The following is a 24451-nucleotide window of genomic DNA, read 5'->3' as shown; positions in this document are numbered from 1 at the left end:
TTGCTTTAGAATGATACATTTTTAATATCTCATATAGACTTCCTTTTTTAAAAAACGGGGATAGCTTTTCATAATACTCATTCTGTAAGTTGGACCTTTTTTTTTTTTTGTTTACATTTATACTACATATGTTGTTCTGCCATACGCCACGCTATGGTGGAAGACAACTCAAAACATGGGCGACCCCTGCCTTCCACACATGCACAAAAGGCACCTCAGAACACAAGGAAAGATGTCTTGGATGTTACAAGAGAAATGGAAAAATCTACACTGATACAGATTCTAAGAGTAATGTTGATGTCAGATGTAGCATGTATTTTTCCATCACACCGCTACATTTATAGTATGTAAATGCTATACTCTAAAAGTGTCGACACAACTTTTGATGGATCAACAGATGCACTTGATTTTTGATCATTGTTAGGGCATCCACTGAAAGTAAGATAAGACAAAGACATGGATGAAACCAGGATAGAAATAAAGAATAACAGTTGGAAGGGACCTTGGAGATCTTCTAGTCCAGCCCCTTGCTTGAGCAGTATATTGTATACCATTCCAGACAAATGGCTGTCCAATCTTAAACAGTGTTGGAGAACCCACAATGTCTGGAGGCTAGCCATTCTAATGGTTAATTGTTCTCACAGATAGGAAATTTCTCCTTAATTCTAGATTAGATCCAGGGGTGAAATCCAGCAGGTTCTGACAGGTTCTGGAGAATCGGTAGCAGAAATTCTGAGCAGTTCAGAGAACTGGTAGCAGAAATTTTGAGCAATTCGAAGAACCGGCAAATACCATCTCTGGCTGGCCCCAGAGTGGGGTGGGAATGGAGATTTTGCAGTATCCTCTGCTGCCACGCCCACCAAGCCATGCCCACCAAGCCACACCACACACACCAAGCCACGCCCACAGAACCAGTAGTAAAAAAATTTGGATTTCACCACTGATTAGATCCCTTTTTGATCCATCCTAGAAATAAGGAGATCTCTCCTATTTCAATTCAATATTCCCATATAGAAAAAGCTACATATTTCAATGCTGACATTAAGTTGAACTTGGGTTCATTAAACACAATAATACAGCTATTGTGCTACTATATCTAAGTGCTGCTTTTACTTTTCAATGAAGAACTACATACGCTGTAGGGTAGCACTACACGGTAGTACTACTACTTCAGTTCTTCTAAAAAAAAATGACCCCTTTATCTCATTTAAAAGCAATGTGGTCTCAACTTTTGGAAAGGCTCTTGAGCCAGATCACAGAATTTTGGGATAGGAACAAGTTGTACACTTCAGTATCAAAAGAAAGATGAATATAGGAAATAAACAATTATATCAAAACCAGGTTGTTTACTTATGATGAGCAAATGCAAACTCTAACGACATTTTTATTAACCTTGTTTACTTTAGGGAAAAAAATTAATATTCTCAATGTTCCCCAAATAGAATATATTTTTTTTTTTATTGAAAGAGTTTTAAAAAAAACAAAAACATTTTTCCCCCTTTTTTCCCCCTCCCTCCCAAAAAAAAACAAAAAACACCCCTCCCCACCCCCGGCTTCCCGGGTCAATCACAAGGTAAAGTTATACATAAACCAAACATAGAATAAAATTTTCCCTTCCAATCCAAATAACCACATCCAAAGCTTTTCGTCTCCCAACCCCCTCCTCATTACATAAAATAACTTTCTAATTATTCAAAGGCAATCTGATATTTCTTAATCTGATATCTGTTTTGTAGATAATCAATCCATTTTTTCCATTCAATTAAATATCTTTCCTGCGTATTGTCTTTATAAAAGCGTGAGATTGTTGCCATCTCAGCCAAACTAATAACTTTCAATATCCATTCTTCTATTGTAGGTATCTCTTCTTCTTCCAGTATTGTGCAATCAACAGTCTTGCTCCTGTTATTGAGTTCAGAGTCAATTTAGTCTCAATCCCTGTACAATCCGTTATAATTCCCAAAAGGAAAAATTGTGGCAGGAACTTTATCTTCTTCTTCAGTACATTTTGAATAATCCACCAAATTCTTATCCAAAAGACCTTAATTTTCTTGCAAGTCCACCAAATATGAAAATATGTAGCATCATCACAATCACACCTCCAACATTTCGCTTGGATATTAAGATACATACATGATAATTTTTTGGGATCTAAGTGCCATCTATAAAACATCTTATAAAAATTTTCCCTTAAATTCTGTGCTTGTGTAAACTTAACATTTCTAACCCAAATTTTCTCCCATGTTTCCAACATTATTGGTTCCTGAATATTCTGTGCCCATTTTATCATACAATCCTTTACCAAATCCTTTTCCGAATCTATTTCAAGCAACACATTATACAATCTCTTTATATGCTCCTGGGTCTGATTTCTAATTTGCTTTATTAAATTTTCCTCCTTTGCATTATACCAATTTTTGATCTTCTTTCCATCTAGCACTTATTTGCCCATATTGAAACCAAGTATAATTCCTCCCTTCTTCATTTAATACCTGTAATGATTTTAATTGCAATCTACCTCCTTCAGCATACAAAAGTTCTTTATAAGTAATCATTTCCTGTTTCTGTTCTATATTTATATTCTCTATTGCATGTCTAGGGCTCGCCCATATAGGAATCTTGTATTCTAATTTATAGGAATATTTTTCCAGACCAAAAGAGCACTTCTCAACACATGATTCTTAAAAGCCCTATCCACTTTTTTCATAAAATAAGTACGCATGCCATCCATATAACAAGTCATAACCTTCTATATTCAAAATTCTTTCCTCTGTTAAGTTAAACCAGTCACTTATTACTGAAAGGGCTACTGCTTCATAATATAATTTAAAGTTAGGCATTCTTAAACCACCTCTTTCCCGTGAGTCCTGTATTATTTTCATTTTAACCCTCGCCTTTTTACCCTGCCATATAAATTTGTTAATCCCAATCTGCCAATCTTCCAAATTTTTATCCTTTTTAATTATTGGTATCATCTGGAACAGAAACAAAAATCTAGGTAACACATTCATTTTAATAGCCGCAATCCTTCCCAATAGGGATAACTGCAATTTCTTCCAGCCACTCATATCATTCTGAACTTTTTCTATTTTTTTTTTCTATTTGCTATTATTTTTTTTCCCCAAATAGAATATTAAGGAGTTCTGTGTCTGCAAAAGAGAGACACACAAATATTGCTCAAGAGGCCAGGTTATTATTATTCTGGAAAGTCTCACTTCAGGACTTCAGCTCCATTACTGTTCAAGCCATTTAAGGCCGAAGGGTCTGCACAAGCCAGAAGGAATTTCTTTTTTCAAGTTCCTTCTTGCCTCCTGAAACAGAAGATATTATTATTTTATTGAAAAGGTTTTCTCAAAATTGTGTAGCAATCAAATTGCAGTTCCAATCAAAACTACATTTCATTCACCGTCCGGCAGAGTTTGAAAATTACATTGGCTTCTTGATTACAGGGTAAAATGGTCTTGCTGTATGCTAGGCATGAAGAAAAGTGTTTCTTAAAGTAAATACTATAACATCCTAGTTATAACGTTATTGTAAAAGAAATTGTGGAAACTGTACTTTTAATCTAACTTGGACCACATTCCGTGGGTGTGGGCCATGGGTGGCTCAGGCTGTAAGAAGCCTGTTATTAAACACAGCTGCTTGCAATTACTGCACGCTCGAGTCCCACCAGGCCCAAGGTTGACTCAGCCTTCCATCCTTTATAAGGTAGGTAAAATGAGGACCCAGATTGTTGGGGGGGCAATAAGTTGACTTTGTATATAAATATACAAATAGGATGAGACTTACACACTGTAAGCCGCCCTGAGTCTTCGGAGACGGGCGGGATATAAATGTAAATAAATAAATAAAAAAAATTCCATAATTCATCCCCTCCAATCAATTGTTTACAAGTATGGACGTCAATAATCCATCTTCATAATCCTGAAAATACTTGGAACAGGTGAATTATCCATTATTTTATCCTTATATATGAATAGGATGCAGGGGTGGGTTCTACTTACTTTTACTACCGGTTCGCATCGTGCTCACGTGCGCTTGCTCCTCTCTCTCGCATGCGCGCTCTTCTGCGCATGCACAGTAGAGATTTGATGACGTTTGGGTCAGTGGGCGGAGCCTCCTGCCGGTTTTACTACCAGTTCTATAGAACCGGTCCGAACTAGGGGCGACCCACCACTGATAGGATTCCATATTTCTGTGATTTATAGAACAGAGCATCTTTCGAATAATTCTATGTATCTGGATTCAGTCTAGTGGAATCATTTCAATTTATTCAAGTTGGTAGAACTTTCTGTACTTCTGCTGTGTAAGCAAACGTGATTGGATTCAATCCGATGACTGTTAAAACATGCATGTAACATTTCATCTAAACCCAATCTTTAAACAACTATAAAGAAACAACAACATATTCAATTGCCTTTAAAGGAGCAATGTTAAAATATATGTAGCCTCCAACTTTGGACTACAACTGAACTGACCCCAAAATTTCTGCTGCTAAACGAGACAATTGTTAAGCAAGTTTTGCTCTGTTTTGCAACCTTTCTTGCCACAATTGTTCAATCTCTGCAGTTGTTAAATGAATCATTTGGCATGAAGCAAATATAGATTTTCCCATTGACTCTGCTTCTCGGAAGAGGGTTGGGAAGGTTACAAATGGTGATGTCATTTGTATGACATGTCATGAATACATGTCAGTTCCCAAACATCTGAATTTATTTATTTATTTATTATTCAAATTTATATACCGCCCTATCTCCCGAAGGACTCAGGGCGGTTCACAGGCACATAAAACATTTGTATACAATTAAAATAACTATTAAAAAACTTATTCTAATGCCAAATATTAAAAATATAAATATAAATCTTAAAACCAAATTTAAAACCCCCATAAATTTAAAATCTATGAATTTAAAATCTAAGCCAGTCCTGCACAGATGAATAAATGCGTCTTGAGCTCGCGATGGAAGGTTCGGAGGTCCGGAAGTTGACGGAGTCCTGGGGGGAGTTCGTTCCAGAGGGTGGGAGCCCCCACAGAGAAGGCCCTTCCCCTGGGCGTCGCCAGACGACACTGCCTAGCTGACGGCACCCTGAGGAGTCCCTCTCTGTGAGAGCGCTGTTGAATGTTGATCACATGACCATGGGGATGGTTGTAAGTGTGAAAAATGTTCATAAGTCATTTTTTCAGTGCTGTTGTAACTTCAAATGGTCACTAAACAAATGGTTGTAAGTTGAGGATTATGTATAATAGCAATAGCACTTGGACTTATATACTGCCCTCTCTAAGCAGTTTACAAAGTCAGCCTATCGACCCCAACAATCTGGGTCCTCATTTTACCCATCTCGGAAGGATGGAAGGCTGAGTCAACCTTGAGCCTGGTGAGATTCGAACTGCCAAATTTCAGGCAGCCAACAGTCAGCAGAAGTAGACTGCAGTACTGCATTCTAACCACTGCGCCATCACGGCTCTTGGTCTATTATATAATAGACACATAAACATTATCCTACCAAAAAAAGACTTAATTATGATTTGCTCTCTATCTCCAATCCTTGACTCCATAACAGAATTCTACAACTCTTGTTAAATTCTCACTGCAACCCATGGCTTAAGCATCACAGGCAAATAGCTCTCCAATCTCTTCTTAAAAAGCTCCAATGAAACCAGATATTATATTTAAGGAATCCTTTACCACACAGTGTCTATGGAGATTCTCAGTCATCCAGGTCATGGTTGTCCCAAAGGTGCTTTTTTCAAGAGGCAACTGGGACTTTATAACACAAGCTATGTTATTTTTGCTCTGACATGTCTTGATATTATTGACATAGAGAAATACTCTACTTCAGGCCCCCAACCTTTTGGGCATCAGGTTCCACAGAGGGCAGTTCTTCCATGGACCCAGGGGGACATGGTATCATGTGCTGTCTGGATCCCACATGTGTGTAGGTGGGGCTTCACTCACTTGTACAGCTGGTTTCTGGCTGGCCTGATGCTGGTCCATAGCCCAGGAGTTGGGGATTCCTGCTATACTTATTTAGTTGTTCTATATTAGAAGTTCTATATTAGTTGTTCTATATTAGGATGACTCACCCCCTGGTCAGTGCTTCTTTTTCTTTTTCTTTTTTTTAATTTGCATTTATATCCCACCCTTCTCCGAAGACTCAGGGCGGCTTACACTATGTCAAGCAATAGTCTTCATCCATTTGTATATTATATACAAAGTCAACTTAATTGCCCGCAACAATCTGGGTCCTCATTTTACCTACCTTATAAAGGATGGAAGGCTGAGTCAACCTTGGGCCTGGTGGGACTTGAACCTGCAGTAACTGCAAGCAGCTGCTGTTAATAACAGACTGCATTAGTTTGTTGAGCCACCAGAGGCCCTGCCTTTATTCTCCTGCCGTCAGGAAGGAGATATAAAAGCACAGCAGAGGTGGGTTTTAGCAGGTTCTGACCAGTTCTGGAGAACCAGTAGCGGAAATTTTGAGTAGTTTGGAGAACCGGTAGTAAAAATTCTGACTGGCCCCGACCCCATCTATTCTCTGCCTCCCGAGTCCCCGCTGATCGGGAGGAAATGGGGATTTTGCAGTAACCTTCCCCTGGAGTGGGCTGGAAATGGAGATTTTATAGTATCCTTCCTGTGGAGGGGGGTGGGAATGGAGATTTTATAGAATCCTTCCCCTAGAGTGGAGAGGGAATGGAGATTTTACAGTATCCTTCCCCTGCCACGCCCACCAAGCCAAACCCACCAAGCAATGCCACGCCCACCGAGCCACGTCCACAGAATCGGTAGTAAAAAAATTTGAATCCCATCACTGAAGCATAGGGAGCACATAAATAGGCTGAAGAACAGTTTTTATCCATGGGCTGTCAGGCTTCTGAATGGAAAATAATGTTGCAATGACATAGTACGATTGATTTGCGGGGCCGGTACAACATGCAATAAGTTTGCATGGTGCAGATTGTGTGTTTGTTAGTAACGATTCACTGGGTTAGGGATTTTTCTTTTCTTTTACTGTCTTTCACTGTGAGTTCAGGGGAGAAATGCTCCCGGTTTGGACCGGATCGCCTGATCCGGTAGCGATGGGGGGCGGATGGTTCGGAGAATCAGTAGCAAAAATCCCTTCCCTTCCCCCCCCCCCACTCGCCACAGCTGAGCCACGCAATCATCAGAGGTTTTGGGGTTTTTTTACTTTTAAAAGCATTTTTTCTTCGGCTGAAAAAATGCTTTTAAAAGTTAAAAAATAGCCTCTGATGATTGCGCGGCTCAGCTGGGATGATCATAACTCTTTAAAAGCATTTTTCTACAAGCTCTTCGGCCAAAGAGGTTGTAAAAAAATGCTTTTAAAGGGTTCTGGAGATCAGCCAACTCATCTGGGATCATGAGAACCCTTTAAAAGCTTCTTTTTCTCTGGCAATCCCAGCTGAGTTGCCTGATCATCACATGCTTTTAAAAGCTTTTTTTTTTCAGAAAAAATGCTTTTAAAAGTAAAAAAAAAAAAGTTGGCCACGCCCACCCAGTCACATTACCCCCCCCCACCAAGCCACACCTCCAGAACCAGTAGTAACAAATTTTACATTTCACCCCTATGTGAGTTGTATTGGGTTGGAGGGGTGCACGAAGGGAGGCTCAGCCAATCTCATTGTACACATGTTGTACTCTGACAATAAAGGTTCGGTGGTGGGTTTCAAATTTTTTTACTACCGGTTCTGTGGGCATGGCTTAGTGGCCGTGGCAAAGCTTGGTGGGTGTGGCTGGTGGGCGTGGCAGGGGAAGGATACTGTAAAATCTCCATTTCCTCCCGATCAGCTGGGACTCGGAAGGCAGAGAATAGATGGGGGCGGGGCCAGTCAGAATGTTTACTACTGATTCTCCGAACCACTCAAAATTTCCACTACCGGTTCTCCAGAACTGGTCAGAACCTGCTGAAACCCACCTCTGTAAAGGTTTGAATTGAAGTAAAAGTCTGATTAAATATCAATAATGGGAAAAAAGCAGAGGAAAATGACGCTATGAAAACTAAACTAATTATAAAAGTTAAATTAATTATAAAAGCATTATTAAATGTAGTTATAATGACTTCTTTTCATTTTAGATTTCAAATTAATCCAGATAGTTTTGTAAGGATCTGAAAACTGAAACATCAAGATGGGGGACTGATGTAGTTTAACGGTAAAATATGTCAACTCTTGACATGTCCAGGAAGGGAGAGAAAAAAAACCTTCCTGAAAAACTGAAAAAAACACTTCGGTCAGTGTAAAACAGTACTGACCTGAGATAACACTAGTTCCTGTATTGCAATTGAGTTATTATGTTGTACATGCAAAACAAAAATCAATACAAGCACATCAGCCTGCTTGTACTAAATGTTCATCAGACTGCATTCTACCAGTTGTCCTTATAAACAACTTTTTTCATCCCAGGGCAAGGCAGATTATTGGTTTACAGCTTCTGGCATCTCCAGTCCACCACGTCTTCAAGCATCAGAATGAGAAAGACTTTAACTCAGAGGTCTCCAACCTTGGCCACTTTAAGCCTAGAGGACTTCAACTCCCAGAATTCCCCAGCCAATTCTGGGAGTTGAAGTCCTCCAGGCTTAAAGTGGCCAAGGTTGGAGACCCCTGCTTTAACTCATTATGGATCAGTTTCACTTTAGCAAAGTGAGCACTGGTGGCACGGTAGATTAAGTGCAGTATTGCAGGCGAATTCTGCTGACAGCCTGAAGTTCGATCCCGATGGGGCTTAAGGTTGATTCAGTCTTCCATCCTTCTGAGCTCGGTAAAATGAAGACCCAGATTGTTGGGAGAAATGTTGATATATATTGTCATATATATGTCATATATAAGTCTAAATGCTACTGCTATTAAGGTGTGAGTACCAGAGAAGATGAAGATAGAGCCATGGTGGCGCAGTGGTTAGAATACAGTGCTGCAGGCTGCATTCTGTAGACTGCCAGCTGCCAGCAGTTCGACAAATCGATTCTAACCGTTTCAAGGTTGACTCAGCCTTCCATCCTTCCAAAGTCAGTAAAATGAGGACCCAGATTGTTGGGGGAAATAAGATGACTCTGGAAACTGCTTAGAGAAGGCCATCAAGTACTATAAGTTTAAGTGCTATTGCTATGAATAGAATAGAATAGAATAGAATAGAATAGAATAGAATAGAATAGAATAGAATAGAATTTTTTATTGTCCAAGTGTGATTGGACACACAGGGAATTTGTCTTGGTGCATATGCTCTCAGTGTACATAAAAGAAAAGACACGTTCATCAAGAATTCTAAGGTACAACACTTAATGATAGTCATAGGGTACAAATAAGCAATCAGGAAACAATATCAATTTAAATCGTAACAAAGTTACAGTCATACAGTCATAAGTGGAAGGAGATGGGTCATGGGAATGATGAGAATATTAATAGTAGTGCAGATTTAGTCAATAGTTTGACATGTTGAAGGAATTATTTGTTTAGCAGAGTGATGGCGTTCAAGAAAAAACTGTTCTTGTGTCTAGTTGTTCTAGTGTGCAGTGCTCTATAGCGTCGTTTTTTAGGAGTTGAAACAGTTTATGTCCAGGATGTGAGAGATCCGTAAATATTTTCACAGCCCTCTTTTTGATTCGTGAAGTATACAGGTCCTCATGGAAGGCAGGTTGGTAGCAATTGTTTTTTCTGCAGTTCTAATTATCCTCTGAAGTCTGTGTCTTTGCTATTGCTATTGAAAGTGGAAATATGTATCTAAAAAATAAGGTTAGACAGTTTTAGGCTAAAATGGAAATCTCTGCAGCATTTCCTGTTATCAATTCCATATAATATTGTTTTTCTAAACTAAGAATTATTTACCTTAAATGTAAAGAATCATAATATTAGCATTCATGAGTGAAATAATCTTCTACAATAGTGTACAGCCAAAAAAGAGAATGCCATAGTAACGTCAAGGACAAATTGCTAGGTTTTCACTGGAACAAATCTAGATTTACTTACTTTTCAGTCAAAAGTTCCCCCAGTAAGCTTGAGAAGAAACTGTCTTTTATTTAATGCAAAGTGTATTAAAAAACAATTAAAAAACAAAAAACTGCAGAAAAAACAATTGCTACCAATCTGCCTTCCATTGAGGACCTATATACTGCACAAATCAAAAAAGATCCCTCACATCCCGGGACATAAAATGTTTCAACTCCTACCTCAAAAGAGCACTGCACACCAGAACAACTAGACACAAGAACAGTTTCTTCCCAAACGCCATCACTCTGCTAAACAAATAATTCCCCCAACACTGTCAAACTATTTACTAAATCTGCACTACCATTAATCTTCTCATCATTCCCATCCCCCCTCTCCTTCCACTTATGACTAACTTTGTTGCTCGTATCCATACAATTTATACTGATATTGATTGTTTCCTGATTGCTTATTTGTAGCCTATGACTATCATTAAGTGTTGTATCATTAAGTGTTAAATTTGTACCCTATAACTATCATTAAGTGTTGTAATTGTTGTACCTTGATGAAGGTATCTTTTCTTTTATGTACACTGAGAGCATATGCACCAAGACAAATTCCTTGTGTGTCTAATAAAAAATTCTATTCTATTCTATTCTACTCAGCTAAATTGCAAAATACCATTAACTATTGGCATTTGATTTGACTTCTAAATATTGCCTAATTGCACATCACTTAACTATACAGCAATTTAAATATCACATCATAACTTATAACCTGATATAAGTTCTGTGTTACCATGAAAGAAGATCTAATGTTGGCTATTTATTAAGATCTTATCATATCTTGAGAAATGATTATCCTATCTATGGATGCCATTTAATTCATCAGACTGTTATCTTGGTTTGGAACAGTTCTGATTTTATTTTTTATTCACATCATTTTTGGTCTCGTTTTACCAAAAAGTGCCTATCTTGGAAGCATTGGTTAAAGACAGTTTTGTTCGTTGTAACCGTGGATTTTGGAGCTGTGTACCAAGTGGGAAGACAGGACTTCAATCATCCATGGTTGGATAGGGCTAGTTCTAGGATTATGAAGGCTCTTAGTCATGGTAAACTAAGTTCCTACACACAAAATGAAAAAAAAAAAGAATAGAAGGAAGTGTAAAACTGAAGTATGTCTTAGACTCACTTAGACTTAGATCATAGACTCTATGATCTTCTTGAACACTGAAGGCCAGTTGGAAGTGATTCCATTGCTGGGCCAATGAGGTCTGCTTGCCTTTATGCCCAGGTAAACAGACAATGTTTCCTCTTTCTGGAACTTTCTGGAACTGGTGCTGAATGAAGGCCGGAAAGATACATTTATTTATTTATGTATTTCAATTCGTAACTGACCGATTTCCAACATCTCTGGGTGATTCAGAAGAAAGCATAAAATAATACAATAATAAAAACAATGCAACAATAGAAGAGGCGAAGAAGATGCAACCAAGCAGCAAGAAACACTTAAACTTACTCCTGGAAAGGGACTACACCCATCTTAGCCAAAGCATGGGTGATGAACCAGGTTTCTGAAATGCTAATAGGGTGGAATCCACTGAAACCCTGTGTCAGACCTGGAAGCCATCTTTCTACCTTTGTGCCTTCAGGCTTCAGGACTGCCGCAAATCCTACTGTGGGAAAATGGGAGGGGGGATTGTATAGAGCAGTGGTGCTGAACCTTTTACTCACCGAGTGCCAAACAAGTCCATGCTTTGCACGCTTTGTGCATATGCGTGCCCTCTGTGCTAACGCGCGGCTCCTCCCCCATGCACTGCACACGCAACCACACCATCTGTGCATGCGCAAAACTTTTGCGTGCACCCCTATGGTGCACTGCATGCCCAAACACTGTCTCCTGCACACATGAACACCATCTGCGCATGCACGTGCTGCGCACCAGTACTCTCGTGTGCATGCGCAGGAGAGCTCCAAAGAACATCTGGGTCCCCTCAATTGCGTGCATGCACACTGGAGGCCCAAATACCAGCTGGGGCCTGCACGCATGCACAGCTGGTAAGTTGGACGAAAGCTCACGTCCCCGGAAAAATGGCTCTGTGTGCCACTTCCGGCACACGTGCCATAGGTTCACCATAACGGGTATAGAGTGAAGAGGATATGTAGTCAAAATAAAATTCTTTCTAGGAAGTCAAGGCCACTGTGCCCTGCAACTGTGCTGAGAAGAATGAGGAGGTATCTTCTGTTCGAGAGGGTTCCTGATTGGCTGTGTGGTCAACATGTGGGTGAGGGGCAAGGTCTGGAACTTTCTTTTGGGTGTGGAAAACCCGGAAGCTCTCAGATTCGGGTTTTCCCGGATGTGCCAACATGACATCCCTAATAAAAGTTAGCTTTGAGGAACTGCAAGCCTCAGAGTTTGATTTTGTTGCGGGTGTTACTTGGAACCCTGACACCCTGAGGAAAATTTCATTCCAAAAAGCATGCTCTGAGCCCAGAGAAGATATATTTCTGGGCTCCTGGTTGATGGCATTATTTAATTGATGGAATTCAAACATTTATTTATTTATTTATTTATTTATTTATTTATTTATTTATTTATTTATTTAATCACATTTTTATACCACTCTATCTCCCGAGGGACTCAGGGCGGTTTACAGCCTGATAGAAACACAAATATAAATACAAGATAAAACACTAATTAAAAAACTTATTGAATAAGGCCGCATTTAAAATTATAATTAAAATAATAAAACCCCGTTAAAAACTAAATTTAAAATTAAAATTCTAGTCCAGTCCTGCGCAGATAAATAGATGTGTCTTAAGCTCACGGCAAAAGGTGTCTTAAGCTTGCGGCGAAACATGCCAACCCTGCCAGATGGAATTGGCTTTGCCAATGCAAGAGGAGCTTTTTCTATGCTGTCCTTTCCCTCTCTTCACTGCCTATAATACAGACAGTGAGCTCTTCTGCCTTTCTTCTCACAGCGTTGTAATACCGTCTAATGAGAACTTCAAGCACCATAGTTCCCTAATGCCTGAGTTGTGCCATACAATTTGACCAGGAGGACACCAGTGTCTTGATGTCAGTCTGCCTCTGGGAACTTCCACTGAACTGCCTGGCATTGCCATCTTTCCAATTTGGAATTAATCCAAAGAGAAAGATTACTTTTAGGACCTCCGCAGTGTCCTGATTCAACCAATTGCCAAGAATACAAAGTATGTATGTGCAGGATTGGAAACTTCTATCAGCTCAGTTTCTGCCGTCGCTTAGTGATGGAAGGCTCTGGCACCCATTAGCATTTGAACATGCTATTCTGCAATTTTTAGTCTCTGAGGACATCAGTTTGAGAAAGGATGGAGTAATGCAGGGCTCTCCAACCTTGGCAACTTTATGATTTGTGAACTTCAACTAGCTGGCAGAGAAATTCTGGGAGTTGAGGACCACAAGTTGTAAAGTTTTTTTTGTTTTTTGTTTTATTTACATTTATATCCCGCCCTTCTCCGAAGACTCAGGGCGGCTTACAATGTATAAGGCAATAGTCTCATTCTATTTGTATATTTACAAAGTCAACTTATTGCCCCCCCAACAATCTGGGTCCTCATTTTCCCTACCTTATAAAGGATGGAAGGCTGAGTCAACCTTGGGCCGGGCTTGAACCTGCAGTAATTGCAGGCTGCTGTGTTCTAATAACAGGCTTCTTTACAGCCTGAGCTACCACGGCCCCTAGTGATCTTTTTTTTTTTTTTTACTTTTAAAAGCATTTTTTTTACAACCTATTCGCCCGAATATGGTTATAAAAAATGCTTTTAAAAGTAAAAAAAAAAAAAAAAAAAGATCGCGCGTTACAGCTGATCACATCCCTTTGCACACGCTGCACACGCTGTTCTACTTACCACATGCCTCCTTTTGGCATGCACTGCAAGAGCACGCATGATCCGGAGAACCAGTAGTTAAAAAAAGGCTAAAAAAGTAAAAAAAAAAAAAGTTCTGATGATCATGTGTCACTCACTTGATCATCAGAACTTTTGTTTTTTTACATTTTTTACTTTTTTACTACCGATTCGGGCAAACCGGACCGAACCGGGAGCATTTCACCCCTGCCTTGGAGTAATGCATAAGTCATTCATTAACAAAGAACTAAGATCTGAAATTGATTATTCAACAGAAGTAGGCAATCTCAGGGATACGTTCATCTCCTCCCAGAATAATTCTGAACTTCACAGATAGATGTGCTTAGAAAATAAAAACTGCAAGTACTTGTGGCATGAGATTTTATTAGGAAATTATTTCCCACCAATTCAGGTAAACTGTGTGGGAGCAAGAACTATTTTTCACATCTATTTCTCAAAGTACACAAAAAGAAATTACAGCTGTGTTAATTTGTGAAAAAAAATATTCCCAGCTCTAAACGCCATTTTAGATGTTTTTTGAACTGCAAACAGATGGCTGAAAAATCTGCTTAATATTTTTAGGTTGTTTTGCTTATCTTCCTACCGTTGAATTTAGCAATATTAAAGAATAGGAAATTCTTTAATAATATTTTATTTAATATTATTAAAATTTAATAATATGGAAATCTCAGAAGTTTGTATTTTGTTTTGCATAGTTTGGTTAAGTCCAATATAATTAGATTTACCTGATATAATGCAATTATAGTTTTGAGACTGTCCTGCAAATTGAGAATTTTGGGTCCTGGAGTTTTTGCTTTTCCTGGGAGAAGGATAATTTTGAACTCCAAAAAAATCAATTTATGTTTGTGTGTATATTCATTCATATTTTTTTTAAGAATGTAGTCCCTGGCTGCAAAAAAGAAAAAAAACTGGCTTCCATCTTTGCAATTTACCCTAATAGAGGGGTCTCTAATCTTGGCAACTTTAAGACTTGTGGACTTCAACTCTCAATTCTGGAGTTGAAGTCCACAAGTCTTAAAGTTGCCAAGGTTGGAGACCCCTGCCCTAATACACTTGTTTAATTAATCATATCTTTAATTTAAATAGGAATGCAAATGAATAAAAGACAATGAGGACTTTAAAAAACATCTGTTTAAGAAATTCAAAAACTAAGAATGCAGGTTAGATGGTTATAGCTTCGGTCTGGCAAGAGTCAGTCTGTTAGATGTAAGCAAATAAAGAATTGGACTCAATTAGATTTCACTGGGTTGTATTTGGACTTTGAATCCAATAAGGGCAGAACAGCTGAGTCTCTTGATACCGGATTGTATACCTGCTTTTGAAAGAGTCCACTTTGAGGTAAGCCTCTGGGGCCTCTGGGGGCTCAGCAGACTAAGTCTGTCTGTTATTAACACAGCTGCTTGCAATTGCTGCAAGTTCAAGTCCCACCAGGCCCAAGGTTGACTCAGCCTTCCATCCTTTATAAGGTAGGTAAAATGAGGACCCAGATTGTTGGGGGCAATAAAAGTTGACTTTGTATATAATATACAAATGGATGAAGACTATTGCTTAACACTGTGTAAGCCGCCCTGAGTCTTCGGAGAAGGGCAGGATATAAATTCAAATTTTAAAAAAGCCTAATAAAGTCTCTTTTAGGAAACCAATAGGTTCATCTCTAATATTATGGTCATTTTCTTATCCAGAATTATGCTTCCTTTGGGGTGGATAAAATAAGATTAAAAACATAGATCCTTTTTCAGAAAAATTAACGCAGCCCTTAATTATGTGATCAGTTCTCCCCTGCCCTCCAAAAGTACTGAAATGGCATTGTATATAATAACTGTAAGGATTTTATACACCTTTTTGTTGGAAAAAATCTCAAATTTCTTGTATGGAATGGTAATTAAACTGTGAAGATATGTTTCAATGCCTAGAATAACTAATATCTAAAAGGTTACTATTCTGTCTTATTTGGAAACCATTTCTGCACTATGATTTTATGCATGGAAATGTGCTTTAATATTTCTCAAATTTGTATTCTAGAATTTATTTATTTAATATACAGTAATAGCACTTAGATGTATATACCACTTCATAGTGCTTTACAGCCTGCCCCTAAGCCACTTACAGAGTCAGCATATTGCTTCCAACAATCTGGGTCCTCATTTTACCGACCTCAGAAGGACGGAAGGCTGAAATCAACCTTGAGCCAGTCAGAATCGAACTCCTGGCAATGAGCAGAGTTTGCCTGCAATACTGCATTCTAACCACAGCACTACCAGAGCTCCTAATATAGTCTACACAATACTTGCAGTATTCTTTCAATCTATTGCTTGCTATTTAAATCTTTTCATTTTCCTCTTCTTGGTTTCAATTGAGCTAACCAAACATCTTTACAGTACAATGGAAACATATCTTGACTAGAAATTGGTATGAAAGGTACTTTAAATTGTTAACAGTGTATTACATAAAACCTATTGCAATAGCAATAGCATTTAGACTTATATACTGCTTCCCAGGGCTTTAAAACCCTCTCTAAGTGGTTTACAAAGTCAGCCTATTGCCCTCAATAATCTGGGTCCTCATTTTACCCACCTCGGAAGGATGGAAGGCTGAGTCAACCTTGAGCATGGTGAGAGTTGAACTGCCAAATTGCAGGCAGCCGGCAGTCAGCAGAAGTAGCCTGCAGTACTGCATTCTAACCACTGTTTTTTGTGATGCTGTTTTTGAAAGGTTGGACTGTTTTTTCCTTTTGTGTAAAGAGAGATGCAAAAAATGAGTTAAGTAGCTCTGCTTTCTCCCTGTTGCTTGTCACCGTCTTGCCACTTTCTCCCAGCAATGGGCCAATTGTTACCTTTGTTAGTTTTTACTTTTGTCGCAAGCCTTTGTTCATTGTGAGCCTTAGCTTTCCTCACTTCATTTTTACAGGCTCCGGCTATTTGTTGATATCCTGCCTTAGTTATTTGCCCCTTTCCACTTTTTATACTTGTCCTTTTTGTCTTTCAATTTATCAGAGAGTTCTTTATGCAGCCATGCTGGTTTCTAATTATTTTTCTTCTTCATTGGTATTTTTCTAACCTGGGCTTTTATAATCTCACTTTTCACAATTTCCCAAGCTTCTTGAGTTGTTTTTCCCTTGAGGATTCTCATCCATGGAATCCTTCCCAAGCTCTCTCTAACTTTATTGAAATTAACTCTTTTAAAGTCCAAGACTCTAGTTTTGTTAGTCTTCTTAGTTATCCATCTGTGTAGCTTCTTGATAGCTTCTTTTGGGGGCTTTTCTCCTCCTTGCTAATTTTTCTGTATGCCTTTAAATGTGCATTTGTATCAATATTGTTTGTTTTTAATTTTTAATTGAAATTATACAAGCAATACTAAATAAAGATAAATGACATTTGATCAGTTTTCAAATTTACTGTGGGAGTTTGGATTGACTATACAGTTGTGAGGACACACACACACACACACACATTGGATTTTGGGGTCTGGGCCCTCTACTTAAAAAATTAGAATGGACACCCCAAGACACACAAACAGGTTTTATTTGTTTCATCAGGAGAAAATAAAATGGAATGATTAGAATCAAACTGATATGTAATCAAACAGAAAACCAGGGTCCCCAACTTTGAGTCCTTCCTATTAATGATTGATTCGTCTATTAAAAATAGAAGTATATGTTATGTTGAAAGTTTATGCATTTTCAAAATGAACAACCAAATCCACCCAGCTGTTATACATAATACAAGTTATCCTTGACTTACAAAAGTTTGCTTAATGACAGTTCGAAGTTATACAACGGCACTGAAAAAGTGACTTATGACCATTTTTTTCATGCTTACGACCACTGCAGCATCCCTGTGATCACGTGATCAAAAGTCAGGCACTCAGCAACTGACTCATGTTTATGACCGTTGCAGTGTCCCGTGGTCCTGTGATCCCTTTTTGCAATCTTCAGACAAGCAAAAGTCAATGGGGAAGCTAGATTCACTTAGCAACCGTGTTACTAATTTAACAACTGCAGTGATTCACTTAAACAATTGCAGCAAGAAAGGTCATAAAATGGGGCAAAATTCACTTAGCAAAGGTCTCACTTAGCAACAGAAAATTTGGGTTCGGTTGTGGTCGTAAGTCGAGGACTGCCCGTATATGACAGGTTCGAGATCCCCATGTCTTTTTTTAATATTAAAATAAGTAACAGTAACAGAGTTTATTTATTTATTTATTTTGTCACAACAATATATATAAGTATCATACAGAAAAGATTATATAGTGTATAAACATATATGAGTAAATATTAGGAGGAATAAGCATATATATATATAAGAAGGAGAAAAAGAAAAATAATAGGACAGGAATGGTAGGCACGTTTGTGCTCTTATGCACGCCCCTTATGGTCCTCTTAGGAATGGGGTGAGGTCAATAGTAGAAAGTTTTTGGTTAAAGCTTTTGGGATTATGGGAAGAGGCCACAGAGTCAGGTAAAGTGTTCCAAGCACTGATGGTTCTGTTACAGAAGTCATATTTTCTGCAATCTAGATTAAAGCGGTTAACGTTAAGTTTAAATCTATTGGTTGCTCTTGTATTATTGCAATTGAAGCTGAAGTAGTCTTTGACAGGAAGGACATTACAATAGATGATTCTATGAGTTAAACTTAGGTCTTGTTGAAGGCGACGGAGTTCCAAGTTTTCTAAGCCTAGGATTTCAAGTCTGGTGGGATAAGGTATTTTGTTGTTTTGGAAGGGGCCTTGGAAGTCATCTAGTCCAACCTCCCGTGCTCACGCAGGAGACCTAGACTAGGGATTCAAACCGCCAACCTTTCTGATCGACAAGCTCAGTGTCTTAGCCACTGAGCCACCTAGGGAGCCCGCCAACAACTGGATGTTTCAGGTGAGACCGTTCATTGTAATCCTTTCTCTGTTATTTTCAGACGAGAAATCCTCCAACACGTTGACGTGATCAAAAACTTTTCTTTGACAAAGAGCATGGTACGGATTGGACAGCTGATGCACTACGATTATTCCAGCCATAAGTACGTCTTCTCCATTAGCAACAGCTTCCGCTTGTTGCTTCCAGATGTCTCGCCGATTCAGAACAAGCACTACAACATTTGCGCTGTTGTGGGAAACAGCGGGATTCTTCTCGGCAGTCAGTGCGGGCAGGAAATAGACAAATACGATTTTGTTTTCCGTTGCAATTTTGCACCCACCGAAGCATTCCAGAAAGACGTTGGGAGAAAAACCAACATCACCACTTTTAACCCGAGCATTCTGGAGAAGTATTACAACAACCTTTTGACCATTCAAGATCGCAATAACTTTTTTCTAAGCTTGAAGAAACTGGATGGAGCTATTCTCTGGATCCCGGCTTTTTTCTTCCATACGTCAGCCACTATTACCAGAACTTTGGTAGACTTCTTTATTGAGCATCGAGGACAATTAAAAGTCCAGTTGGCTTGGCCGGGAAATATAATGCAACATGTTAACAGGTGCAATTTGCTGTTGTGCATCGTTCACATTTTGGTGCTGTTTGCTTAGATTGTTTTCAGTGTAACCAAAGGTTATTCAATTTATGGCAGTTGTAAGAGGGAGTGGGGTAGTTTATGAACCCAGGTAAAAGACAGCATTAAACTTACATTGGCCACCTGAAAAAACTAAGAAGGAGCTGAACAGAATGGAGCCGAAAGAACTAGAGTAAATGAATAGAATAGAATAGAATAGAATAGAATAGAATAGAATAGAATAGAATAGAATGGAATGGAATGGAATGGAATGGAATGGAACGGAACGGAACGGAACGGAACGGAACGGAACGGAACGGAACGGAACGGAACAGAACAGAACAGAATGGAATAGGAATAGAATAGATGGAAGGGACCTTGGAGGTATTCTAGTCCAACCCCCTGCTTAGGCAGGAAACCCTACACCACTTCAGACAAATGGTTATCCAACATCTTCTTAAAAACTTCCAGTGTTGGAGCATTCACAACTTCTGGGGGCAAGTTGTTCCACTTATTAATTGTTCTGTCAGAAAAATTTTCCTTAGTTCTGAGTTGCTTCTCTCCTTGATTAGTTTCCACCCATTGCTTCTTGTTCTACCCTCGGGTGCTTTGGAGAATAGCTTGACTCCCTCTTCTTTGTGGCAGCCTCTGAGATAACAGAACATGCCTATCATGTCACCCCCTAGTCCTTCTTTTCATTAAACTAGACATACCCAGTTCCTGCAATCATTTCTTCATATGTTTTAGCCTCCAGTCCCCTAATTATCTTTGTTGCTCTTCTCTGCACTCTTTCTAGAGACTCCACATCTTAGACTACTCATTTTTTTAAAAAATGCAGAAAAAGCTAATGGCATCTGACTTTCTGCCTTATTATGTTTATTGAATTGATTCTGTGCTTCTTCATATGAAAAGGGCCTCTAATGCAACTCACAGAAAGTGTCACACAAGAAGGAACTAATTAAAAAATTAAATGCTTAATTAAATCATTCAACAATAAAGAAAACCATGAAGAAGCACTGAAAAAAAAAATCAATTAATTTCATACATCTGTTTCCAAATTGGAAAGACTAGGAAGCAATGAAATTCCCAAAGCTCATCCCAGTGCAGTACAGAGGTTAACAATCTTGATTTGTTCAGATAGCTTGTCAGCTAATAAATAAAGGGGAAATCCAATGTGTTATGGATGATGATGATGATCATCATCATCATCATCCATGGTGATCAACAAAGTTGATAACCACTATAATCCCAAAGGTATTTTTTGTCAAAGGGCAACTGGACTTTCTTGGGTTTTTTTTCTTTGAAAACATTTCACTTCTCATCCAAGAAGCTTCTTCAGTTCAATAATCCCTGAACTGATTCTAATATTTAGCTTTTCCATTGAAAACAAAAAGCGTCTAACAAGATCAAGCAAAAAAATAAAAATAAATTATAAAAAAAGGTTGATAACAACATTCATATTTCCACCATGGCTATCTTGACAATATAATTGAAAATATGTTATATTTCGATTGGATTGGATTGGATTGGATTGGATTGGATTGGATTGGATTGGAATAGAATAGAATAGAATAGAATAGAATAGAATAGAATAGAATAGAATAGAATAGAATAGAATAGAATAGAATAGAATAGAATAGGTTTATTGGCCAAGTGTGATTAGACACACTAGGAATTTGTCTCTCGTGCATAAGCTCTCAGTGTACATACAACAATAGTGATAGATCATTATCATAGTCTTTGTAAAAATACATTCATCATAAAATATTTGATACAAAACTTAGTGATAGTTGTGGATACTAAATAAGCAATCAACATAAATCACAGTAGGATACAAATTAAATATTACTATTAAATAATAATTTAATTGTTAATCTTAACACTTCTAATATTTTTATATTTATGCTTATATTTATGCTTATTGTAAGCCATCCAGTCACTCGGGACAGTGAGACGGGCAGCATATAAATTTAATAAATAACTAAAAGCCAGAAGTTAGGAGATAGATGAATATTTCCGTAGAGGATCTTTGAGAATTGCCACCACCAAAAAGACCCTGCTCTGCCAAAGCATCCAAGAACCTCAGAAAAAAATATGATTGTGAAATAGGATTTCCCCCAAATAATGATACTTTATGGATTCTTATTTTACAGGTACTGGAAAAACAAGCATTTGGCCCCTAAGCGACTCAGCACAGGTATCTTGATGTATACCCTTGCGTCTGCTATTTGTGATGAAATCCACCTGTATGGGTTTTGGCCCTTTGGCTTCAACCCAAACAATAGAGAGGATCTTCCCTACCACTATTTTGACAAGAAAGGAACCAAGTTTACCACGAAATGGCAAGAATCCCATCAGCTGCCCGCCGAATTCCAGCAGCTCTTTCGAATGCACGGCGAAGGACTGGCGAAACTGACTTTATCCCACTGTGCCTAAGGATTTCATACTTGAAATGCCAAAAGATTGTTGCTGTTGTTTTTTTTAAAGTGGAGGGGCACTGAATTTGCGATTCTTCGAAGCAGAATTCTAAAAGGAAAGGCATTGGTAGGAATAAAGTGGGGAAGCGTTTAATTCTGGAGAGGTCTCCTATTTATAATTACCAGTTTTCAAAGCTTAGGAGAGTGCCAGTTTTGCAAGACCGAAATATTTCTTATCTTCCTGAAGTAGGAAAAGCCAGGCTGTTTATAGCAGAAAAGTTTTGAATGTCTTAGCTATGCTGCCAAGAATATTAAAGTATTTTCATAGTCATATATTTTTCACATTTTGCGAAAAGGGGGGGGAAAAAGGGTGGACATTATCCATGGTTAGAACTTCTGTGTTTGCTTATTCAGACTAGCTTATTGTTGTTTCTGGTATTTCTTTGGTGGTGGGGGGGTTAATTTATGCTATTGCTATTCATAGTGGAACATGCCTGTGTTTTATTCATGATGAGCCTGAGAATTTTTCCTGACGTTTGGACTCAAGGATGGTTTAAGGCAGTATGACTAGGCGGTAGGCCTATTAAAGATCACCGAGAAGGTCTCCTGATTAAGAGACGATTGAACTTTGATTCCCAAAGTCTGGTTTTTCTCTTTAGAGGTCAAAATCAAGGAAAGGTCAACAATATTTTACATGCATTTAAGCATCGATAGATGGCAGGGATGATCAGCGGAACACCCAAAAATGGCAATTTGGCCAGTGAACCAATTTTCAAAGCCGTTTCTTCTTTTCAGCTCTCTTGTTGAAAGGACTTGCTGAAGCTACAATCAGTGCAATTCAGACTAAATAGCTAATGTGGTCCTGTGGCACTTATTGGTATAAAAACAATTCCGTGCACGTGGTATCTGTGCAAGAGCACCATCGTTTTGCACACCGTGTGTTTGCTTAAATAAAAGCAGCATGTTTCTGATCTGCCAATGATCTCTTACAAATTTGAAAAAAAAAAAAATCCCTTTCCCCTTGCATGATTCCATATGTAGACAACTACAGAGATGGTCTTGGAGGAAGAACGTGGCAGAATTTAGCAAAACTATTATTAGAGTTGCTTGCACAGTCAGTCAGACGTTTAGACTGGATTTGCATTTCTGTCCGCCTAATGAGTTCTTCCCAAGGTCCAAGATAGACAAATATCATCTAATAATTAAATATATTGTCGTGGATGTAAGGTGTAAAGCTGCCCTCTGCAATTGACTGGTGGTGATTTTGTCAATGCCGATGGTGTTCAAGTGATGCTCCAGATGTTTTAGAATTGGTCTAAGGGGGCTTATTACTATGAGTGCTACTGTTACTTTCTTTTGCCACAGTTGTTCTACTTCTATTTACAGGTCTTTGTAGTGTGCGTTTTTCTCTTATTCTGCTGTTGGTCTCCAGGTACTTCCATGTCCACTAACCAGACTTTTTTTTTTTTTATCCACAATTGTTAAATCTGGGTTTGAATTTCAGACAATTTCCCAGAGCACATAAACCTTGTTCGTTTTCTATTATTCTATTCTATTTTGTGGTTCCAACAGTTCTTGCTTGCAGGCAAGTGGCATCTCTTGCAACTTTCCCAATATATGCCCCATTGTTGCTACTTGTCATGCTGTTGTTTGTAATCTGCCTGTTTGATCCTCTTGCAGCAAGTAACCAAGTAATCCACTCTTTCTTCAGATTCTTTGCAGAGGAAGGGCTGGTGTCTCTTGCTGTCTTTTCAATTCTGGTTTTATAAAGCAATCGTTCTTAAGATGTGGTTTTGTGCAGCCAGAGTAGCTTCTCTGATTCTTCTTTCAACTTTCCTGTTTTTAGCTAGTATGAGGTCTTGTTGTTACCTGCTTGACCTATTTAGGATTGGGGTTTTTTTATGCACTGGCCATATATTATTTTGGTCTTTCTTAATAGGCTAATTTGATATTCAGTAAGCCTTCATGGTATATTAGCTTCAGTGCCTCTTTTTCAACCTTTCATATATTCTTCCAGTGCCCTATTATTTTCTTCAACTATCTTGTGATCTCGCAACATTCCATGTGCACCTCTGCTCCTTGGTAAGTAGAATGTATCATCCTCCTTATGCAGATGAAGGTGTGATTCACTGTCATTATTTTTCGGGTCTTCCTACCCAAGTTTCTAGCTCAGCTTGCATCCAGCCCACGATTCCAGTTGTGTATCTAACGATTGGAGTTCCTCAAATATTAATCGCTTTCACGGCATTTCCGCCTCTGAGCTTGGTCTTTAAGATCGTCTTCACTCTTCCGATGGATTCATTACTTCCTTCGTAACTTCCGTGTGCTTGATATTGTCAGTGTGGAGGATGCCCAGGTATTTGTAGTGATCTTCTTCATCAGAGGTGGCATTATTCAGCCTGTTTGGACCAGTTCGAGCAAACTGGTAGGGGCGACCTGCGGGTGGGGGTGGGGCCCTCCACCCACCCAGCTGGGCACAATCCCATCCTATATCGCTGTGTTTTTGATGCCGCACACATGTGTGGACAGCACGTGTGAGCAAATTGACGTGTTGTTTGATGTCGTACACATGCGTGGGACAGTCCATGCGAGCGAATTACCCTGTTTTGTGATGCCGCATCCATGTGTGCACTCACATTTCCGGTGCTGGGTGCTATAGTATGTGAATCCCACCTCTGGTTCTTCATCCTCACTCTCGATGTTATTTCCATAGGGT

The 24451-nt window shown here is 38.8% G+C and overlaps 1 protein-coding gene across 1 annotated transcript in view; it reads left to right on the top strand.

Annotated features, from left to right (window-relative positions):
• The window catches only part of ST8SIA3 (ST8 alpha-N-acetyl-neuraminide alpha-2,8-sialyltransferase 3), a 247945-nt gene extending 226137 nt beyond the window's left edge, over positions 1-21808 (top strand). The window contains exons 5-6 of the mRNA XM_058170496.1: positions 18749-19306; positions 21472-21808. Coding sequence (XP_058026479.1) covers positions 18749-19306; positions 21472-21754 — 841 coding nt within the window. The 3' untranslated portion in view covers positions 21755-21808. The remainder of the gene's footprint in view (positions 1-18748; positions 19307-21471) is intronic.
• The last annotated feature ends 2643 nt before the right edge of the window (positions 21809-24451 follow it).

This window comes from Ahaetulla prasina, chromosome 2 (genome assembly GCF_028640845.1).
Source record: "Ahaetulla prasina isolate Xishuangbanna chromosome 2, ASM2864084v1, whole genome shotgun sequence".
In the NCBI taxonomy this organism is placed as follows: Eukaryota; Metazoa; Chordata; class Lepidosauria; order Squamata; family Colubridae; genus Ahaetulla; species Ahaetulla prasina.
Note: the sequence above shows the minus strand (reverse complement) of the source record. Positions and strands in the feature narration are given on the sequence as shown.